Here is an 8,985-nt window from a genome sequence, read left to right on the forward strand (position 1 = left end):
TCACCTTATTTTTTCCTACAACTAGTCACTGTCCTATCTTCCAAAGGAGATAGCCAAAGTTCTTGGCATAGCTGACGACATTTGTTTCTGTTTCTTCTGCTGTGTTTCATTCTCTTATATTATTTAGTCTGACTTCTGGTCTACTTCAAAGCTCTTAAGTAGTTCCCTCGAAGCTACCCAAATCCTTATTAAAAAATTTAATAGATGCATAACTGTACATCTTAGTGGGACACCTGTGATACTGATTTTTCAGTATAGCCTTTCTCTAGCCACTGTGTTGCAGCCAGCCCAAATCACTCGGAAATATTTTATTTCCTCTTTGTTTTTGTGCCATTTTTTCCCTCCTCTGCCTACCTTCTTCTCACTGCTCTTATCTGTCTTTGCTGGCTCATCTTTTCTGTCCTTCAAGTGTGGCCTCTGCCCTCTTTTAGGTGACCTCATCTTTTTCTTACATTCCCAAATTGAATCCTTAATCCCAAATCTGTCTTTTGAGCTGTAGATTCATATATTAGCCAGCTATCTACAACTTCACTAAGCTGTCTTTAGATAAATTGAGAATCTTCCAAATTCCCCACTGTTCCCCCTCCCTGCTGTCTTCATGAGGGAGAAAGTGTGGTTCTCCAGCATGCCTGATGTGACATAGTGATCCACTCGGTTGGGTGGATTAGAAATGTAGGAGACACCATTGATTCTGTCCCCTTCCATATTATGATGCCAAATGAACCACTAAGTTCTATAGGATATATCTACCAAGTATTTTAAATTTGTTCAACTTCCATTTCTACTCCTTTTAAAGTCCTCCATCCTATGTGAGAAGAAGCTCTGCCTGTTAGTCTTTGGGATTTGGGACTTCATCTCTTGTGAGATAACCTAAACAAGTAAGACATAGCACTCTCTTTATACTCAGGGAAAAGAAGAACTCTTGTTCAGGGTGCGTAGATACTGAAATATAACTCGGCCAATAATGTAAGCCTTTTACATTCTTACCTAGGGCAATTTTGTTCCTTCTAGCCACATCTCTAATTCTAGAGAAATAACCCAGATTACAGGGCATAGCAGGTATTCCACAAACAAAGAGCAGAGTTCTCAAAGAGATAATAGGTATTTTTACTTCTTTATGCAAAGATGGAAAACCTGCTTATAGACCTAAAGGATATCTTGATGTTTGGAACTAATTCTGATACTCCAAGTTGTCTATTTTCTATTTGGCTAAACAATTTCCAGGGAATACTATGACTTCTACTGAAAGCAGCAGTTCTTAACAAAGGTCCACAGATAAATTTAAAGAACTATGGGTTTCTGAGCATGGTGGCACATGCCTGTAATCCCAGCACTCAGGAGGCTGAGGCAGGAATATCACTGTGAATTTGAGGCCAAGGGTAGCCAGCCCAGGCTCTGAAGTGAGTTCAAGGCCAGCCTGAAGTACATAGTGAGACCTTGTTTCAAAAAACAAAACAATCAGGGCTGGGGAGATGGCTCAGTAGAATAAGCGCTTGCCTGCAAGCCCAAGTGTCTGAGATCAATCCCCGGTTCTACAAACAAACAAACAAACAAACAAACCAATCAAAAAAGAACCGTGGGCAGTGGTTTGATCTTGGGTTTTTAGCGTCTCTAAGCACCCATTCCCTGAGGGCTGGGACGGTAACTCAGTGTAGAGGTTCACCAAGCATACACGTGGCCCTGGGTTGGTCACCAGGAAAACACATGCACGTACATATGCATGCACCAACTCTCCAAAGTGGAGTTTGTAATAGTCCCTGTCTTGTAGCATATTGTAAAGGATAGATAAGATCATTAAATAGAGGTAAGTCTAACACAGTGCTTGGTACACAATTATTTTGATAATTTAAAAGGAATATAAGAAAATGGCAGTAATAGAGCAACATGTAGAAAAAAGAATTAGGTGAGTGCAGCATGTGTCCAAAGTGTGTGTGGCTGAACAAGAACAGTAGGAATTCAGCCTCAAGTATAAGTTCCCTCCACTTAAGAACTTCTCTTTTGGGTTAGGGATATAGCTCAGCGGCACAGCACTTGCCTGGCAAGCACAAGATCCTGAGTTCTATTTCTGGTACCAAAAAAGAATCTTGCTTTCAGCTTTATGACATTTCTAGAACTATAGCAGAAATACACACAGAGGAACTCAGATAAGCATGGGAAGTTTATTTAGTCTAAAACAAACCTGCCTTCTTTGTTAGCAACCCCACCTGCTCCACGTCAAGGAGGAAATACAGAGGGAACCAACCAGAAGTTCTGTCTTATTCTTACCTTATTCTTAAAATGTGAACATTACCTTTTAATAATTCTTAGGTCTCTTATATAACAGAGCTCAGCCTCAGCCTCTCTCTTCCTGAGCTTCTCTCTTCTTAGGATGGCGTCAGGGGTCCAGGTGGCCAGGCTCAGGCTTCCTTTCCTTGCATCCCATGGAGGGTGTGACTGGCTGGAATCTGCCCTCCCTGGGCCCTGGCCAGGGCTCTTGATTGCTGAAGCCCAAGCTTGAATAACTTGGGCTGGTCTGTCTTCCTATTTAGTGTGTGAGACTGCTCTTCCCCCTCTGGCCTTGTAAGCCCACATTGAGACTACTGAATCTTCCGTCTAGCTTGTTAGCCCAGTGGCTTGCCCTTACCTCAAGTTTTGTGGCCTATTCCCACAACGACAGGCTTGTATTGGCCTCAGATCCATGGCACATGTGACTAAGGGGTCTAATTCTCTTGCCTAAGGAGCTTCTCCTGTCTTCCAGTGTGACTGGGAGTCCCATGTGGTGGGAGTCTCTGCATTGTAGTGTGTGTTCGGTCTCCCAGGCCAGTGAGGGCCCCTTCTTCCCTCACTGATAACCTTTGCTATCTTTCTGGGCCAAAACACAGAGAAAGGACAACTGGGACAGAGACTTTTGTTATCTCTTCTCTTTCTGCCATTCCCAAGGCTGGAAAGTGTTAGTCCTTCCTTTTCCTTTCTATCAGTACTCCTGCAGTTTCCTATTGGAGAAAGTGTTGCTTTCATTTTGTTACAAATTTGTTACAGCCCAATAGTCTCACAAAACATAATTTAGTGGAAAAATAAAATTAAAATATACAAATAAAAGTCCATGTTAAAAAAATAAAAGTCCATGTTTTAAATTATTGCAGTCAGTAGAAACAAAATTATCCTGTTAAATTGCTATGAAAGCATCTGAACTTTCAGTTCTGCCATCGTGGACCAGTAACAGATGTGGATGGAGCCACTTCAATCCAGGGCCTCCTTCCTGACTCCTGCCAGTCTTTGGTGGTGAGAGCAGCATCTTCTCTAACCCCAAGAGAGCACCGTGAGCACTGGGCCTCCTGAGCTGATGAAAAAAAGGGATTTGGAAAACACTCTTCACAGCACCATGACGCCTCACCGTGCTGATCTTATGCCACAGATTCTATTTTTAATGTCAGAAACATACATATTAGCCCTGTTTTGCATTTTTACTGAAATTCTAATATGTACCCATGGCAGACGAAGGTCATGAGCTCAAGAAAAAGAGAAAATCATCTGTAAGTTTTAGGCTCTTATCCCTGTTATTCTAATTTATAACACAAAGAATGAAAAAAAAAAACTGTTGAGTTAGAAAATCCTGATTCTTGCAGTTAGATGATTTTTTTTTTTTTGCCTTGGGAACAGGTAAAATTATTTTTTTATTTAGTAGCCCCAACCTTACCCTACTCATTTTTCTTTGTTTTTGCAAAGAGCAACATAAATATTGCAGGATATGGCTCTGTGACAGAATGTACATTTAACAAGTGCAAAGCCCCAGAGTCAAGCCCCACCACTGAAAAAGAAAAGAATAAGAGAAGGAGAGACAGACAGACAGACAAAGAAAAAGTAGTTATCATCTGCATATATAATGATATCCAGGTAGTAATGGATAAAGAATTCTAATTTTTTTCTATAGGAGCTACAGTTAAAAACAGGACAGGAAGAAGGTCTGAAACTGAAGGCTGACGATCTTGATACATGTAATGTGGAAACAAAGAAAGGACCTTTTGGAAGTAAAAACCAACTCCAGGTTTGTCGATTCTGTGTAGTATTTTTGGTTTCTTTTTACTTTTGAGGACTGTCTTAAGTAAAAAGTGGTAGACTCTGAATAAAATCTTTGAACACTAGACTTTTGCTACTTTTGCACTAAATTTCTAATAGTTCTTCTGAAATATCTGCTATTAAAATATTTATTTTCTTACCCAGAAATGTGCTGTATTTTTATTTCAGTGGAAATGAGCTTCCTTGAATATTGTAGAATGTAAATATGAAATCTCTGTTCCCATTTGAATATGGTTTATTCCTATGGAAACAAGTATATTTCTGAAAGTCAGGAGTTTACATTCAAACAAAATCAAATTGAATACAAATATAAATGTACACATAAGGCTGAGGCAGGAGGATCATTGAGAGTTCAAGACCAGCCTGTGGGTACAAAGTGAGCTCAAGTCCAGCCTGAACTTCATAGTGAGATTTTGTTTCAAAAAGAGAAAAAAAATTTATGCATAATGCAGTAATGGCAAACCCTTTAGAATGCCAAACTGAGTCCTAAATCCACTTATTTATCACAAAGTGCCAACCTTGCAATTAAACCTACATATGAAGGTTTTAGTTTAGAAAAAAATAACTTTTAACATACTTTGTTTTAAAGGAAAAACACAGTACCACCCGTGCCGTAGGCTTGCCAGCACTGATACGATGTACAGTGATACTTCGGTTCACGAACTCGGTTTGTTCTGCAAAAGCTGGCCTTGATTGCATTCATCACCCAGTGTGGACTTTGTGAATGGAAGAAACAATTCGCTGAACACTTCTGTTTGCAGGCAAAATTGTTTGTGAGCCAAAGTATCAATTACTGTATTAAAGAGCTATTATTTCAGCACATTTAAAAATATGTCACAACTCATGAACTAATTTCAAGATTTAAAGAAATTGCAATTGTTATTTTATAAAAACAGAATACTAGTCCGGGCATGGTGGCATGTGCCTGTAATCCCAGCGCTGGGGAGGCTGAAAATGGTAGGATCACTATGAGTCTGAGCTGCATAGTGAGACCCTGCACACACACAAAAAAAGCAGTATACTTAGAATTGTCATTACACGCTAAATTTGTTCATCTTAAGTTTGAAATATGTATTCTCTCTTATTTTAATTTAGCCTAATTTATTCTGCAGTACTGGGGACTGAACTCAGGGCCTTTACATTGAGGTACATACTCAGTCCTTTCTCATTTATTGAGGCAAGGTCTCACTAAATCACTGAGTTGCTCAGAGTAAGCTAGAACTTTGATTTTCTTGCCTCAGCTTCCCAGAGTGTTGCGATTACAAGCAAGCACCATCACACCCCGTTTGGGTATCCTTGGTGAGAATACTAAGATATTTGTGTGGAGTATCTTTCTAGTTCTTTTACTTATCAATATTTCAAGTTGACAAGGTCTAGTGTAGATTGAGCTTCTTCCTATCCACTATTATCTGTATGTTTTCCTGTGTGTATTAATTTTTTCATTCCATTTACTTATTGATTGAATAAGGTATTTACTTACATATTCCTTTGATATTTTATTTGGTGCTTCTGTGGGTGAGGTAACACACCAAGTGCAACGGAGAGAAGGGTGAGGACAGTCAATCAAGCAGCTCAGGGCGGGGAGCCAGGATGGGTCACCGTGTCCAGTGTTGTGGTGCAGGCGCACACCTCAGTGCAGCGTGCATAAAGAAGATCGCCCGCCTTCTCTTTGCCAGGCCCCATTTCTCCAGACTCTTTAATGTATCTAGGGAATAATTTTCAATTTCCTCTAAAACAGTAGCAATGTATTCACCTCCTTAGGGTTCCAAACAGGAACATGGATCACTCTCACTATTTAAGTGTTCATTTTAGTTTTTAGTCTGGCTGAAATTATATTGCTACCATCTATTTTTTATGGCAGAAAGAAAAACAAATGATAACATTTCTCTGGAATTTTAATGTAGAAAATGGATGAGCAAAAGAAATGGCTGGATGAAGAAGTAGAGAAAGTCCTGAACCAACGCCAGGAATTAGAGGAGCTAGAGGAAGACCTGAAGAAGCGGGAGGCTATCCTTTCTAAGCAGGAGAGCCTGCTCCGAGAAAAGAGCTGGCTGGAAAGGAAGAAGCTGCGATCTAGTCAGGTATTCTTTCTTAACTGCTATTTGGTTCTGGTTCTGGGATTTTTTTCTTTCAAGAGGCAGATCATGTCATTGCGAAGTTGGAAACCAAAGGAGAACTGTTCTTGTTTTCCATGTACTTGGCTTAATTTTACTTGACTGATCACCACCACCAACATCTGTTGGAATTTTGAAATGGAATGTTAAATGTTTGCCCAATTATGATTTACTATCAACTTTTTATTTTGCCAAAATATACAGAATATTAAACCTGTTTTCTGTCATTTTACATTGTACTACAGATTGAAGCCAGGGCTTTACACATGCTGGAAAAGAACACAACCACAGAGCAAAACCCTGAACCCCATTTTAGCTATTTTTAGCAGTACGATTCAGTAGCCTTGATTACATTCATGGTTGTGGAACAGCCGTCACCATTATCTATTTGCACACCCTCTCTTCTCTCCCAAATTCTAACCAATAAGCAGTAACTTCCTATCTGCCTCCTCCCCTCTCCTGGAAGTGTCTTTTAGTAACTTAAGTTAGGTGGGTGCCCTAAATTAGCCGTGCCACTTGATGCTTCCTAGTGAACACTCATAATCTGAAAAAGTAGACTTGGATTCTGTCTGGTTGAAACCACTTCCCTAAGTTAGGAGTTTGCAAAGAAAAAAGATTTTGAATAATGAAAACTTTTTTTATTATAAAGACTTGAAACCTTTACAAAAGTTATTCCAGGAGGATTTGAATTTTATTGAGTGAGCTAAAGAAGTAGTTTTATGGTTGAGTTTACCTAATTCAACTTTCAAGGAAGGAAGGATTTGGAAGAAGTAGAAGGACCACAAACAGCAGCATCTAAAAATGAGGCTGGCCTAAAGCACCTGCTCAGGCAGAGTGCAGTGGCTGGGGTTTGATCCTTGGCATGTGGTGCCAGTCCCACCCCTGGGGTTCGCTGAGATGGGGATTGAGACTGGGCGTGGCAGCACACGCCTGTAATCCCAGCTTTTGGGAGGCTGAAAACAGGAGAATCACTATGAGTCTGATCTGCGTAGTGAGACCCTGTAGACCCTGCAGATCCTGTACCAAATACATTAAAATAAATAAAAATGAGGCTCTCTTGACCAGATTGAAGGTTCTGTTACCTCAATCTTTGATAGCCCTTGGCCCAGAGGTCAGTCTATACAGTGAACCATAGAGGAGGGGACTGTGAGCTGCCTGATCTATTAGACGTGGCTTTCAGTTAGTATCCAGGCCAGTAGGATTGGAGTTGATGGTGGTGTGTTCTCAGACTCTGCACACTGACACAGCAGGTACCCAGTGATGGCGAGGTGCACGTGCCTCTGCTCCTGTGTGTTTACACTGAAATAGCTCTTCATGGTCAGCCACTGTACTTAGGGTTTGAGAGTGGCCCCTCAACCAGCCTTGCTGCTGGTGTTACATCCGGGTATGTAACTTGCTAAAACTTACTGTCAAGGCAAAGTTGTAAAATATATTCCTTAGAACATGTAATAGCCAGAAATTAACAAATTAAATATTAAGTGAGGAAAAATAATGTTAACAACATGTTATATGTTTTGTGTAAGAAAAGAAGAGAAAAATAAAAAGGTTAGGAAAAATATTTTCCCTGAAATAAGTTAACATTATGGTATGGAAAAAGAAACAAAAATGAAAACAAAAATAAATTAAAAAAACAAACAAAAACAGCCATTTCTGTTTTGGCAGCAAGAACACACTGAGGTAACTAGGGAGTGCAAATAAAAGAAAACCACAATAAAGCAATGCAAAGCTGATTTTTTGACAGTTGTTTAAACATATTCCCAATGGGACCATAAGGGACAGCTTGAACCACTAACGGTACATGCATAATGACTGTCTCATTTATGATCACGGTATCTCCCCTGCCAGGTAATATGACTATCCCATTTAAAGACCAACAGTAGTGATTAGGCCTGTTTGTACCATTAGCGGTGCAAGCCACCAGTGAGACAATCACACAGGTACCAGTGATGGTTCAAGCTAGAGGGAGCATGTTAAAAAAACATAAGAGAAATTTAAGTCTATTACCCTGCTGGTTCTTTCCTGAACAAAAGGTATAAAATGATTCTATCTTTGACAGTATTTGAGAAATATTTATAAGATTTGATTACATGCATTTCAGAAAAGGAACATGATAGACTGGACATAGGCATATTATCCCAGTAAAATGACAGGAAAAAGGAATATATTTCCATTGTACAGAAATTTAGCAACATCAAAGCTGGCTAAATAGCTAAGCAGTGTTGTAAAATTTCTCTTCAGTTTCCTAGGCAGAGTGGCACATGGCAGAGGCTGGTAGCCATTCAGAGCATTTCGTGGTGGCCCAAAGCAGCAAAGAGCAGAGGCAAAAGGGAGGAGTGGTGACAGCAGTGGCAGAGGCAAGCCTCTCTCCTTTCCTTATATTGCTTTCTGTGTGCCCCACCCATGGGTGTAACACTCACACTCATAATCCCAGCAGTACTCAGACCCATAAGCTCAATCTTGGATCATGCATTAATCACAAACTCTAAAATGGCACCCCAAGGAGTACATGAGGCTTTGGGGGGACAAATACACACAAACCATAACAGGGGATGTCTATATATAAAACATAACACATATGAAAAGACCAATTTCTGCAAAGACCAGTAACTACACAAAAAAATGCACAATATCATTAGCCATGATGGGGCCGGGGAGATAGCTCAGTGGAATAAATGCTTCCCTGGCAAGTGCAAGGGCCTGACTTCAATCCCCGGTTCTGGAAAAAAAAAAAAAGAAAAAAACATTAGCCATGATGATAATACAATCAAAAGTTACATGAGGTACAAATTCACACCCATGAGGATATTTGTAATCA

The 8,985-nt window shown here is 40.0% G+C and overlaps 1 protein-coding gene across 1 annotated transcript in view; it reads left to right on the forward strand.

The window, feature by feature from the left end:
* Kif27 (kinesin family member 27) overlaps positions 1-8,985 on the forward strand; it is a gene marked incomplete at its 3' end in the record, with an annotated part of 192,927 nt that overhangs the window by 132,909 nt on the left and 51,033 nt on the right. Inside the window, exons 10-11 of the mRNA XM_023699173.1 lie at positions 3,911-4,024; positions 5,961-6,137. Coding sequence (XP_023554941.1) covers positions 3,911-4,024; positions 5,961-6,137 — 291 coding nt within the window. The remainder of the gene's footprint in view (positions 1-3,910; positions 4,025-5,960; positions 6,138-8,985) is intronic.

The sequence above is a fragment of the Octodon degus genome, unplaced genomic scaffold (assembly GCF_000260255.1).
Source record: "Octodon degus isolate 3935 unplaced genomic scaffold, OctDeg1.0 scaffold00111, whole genome shotgun sequence".
Lineage (NCBI taxonomy): Eukaryota > Metazoa > Chordata > Mammalia > Rodentia > Octodontidae > Octodon > Octodon degus.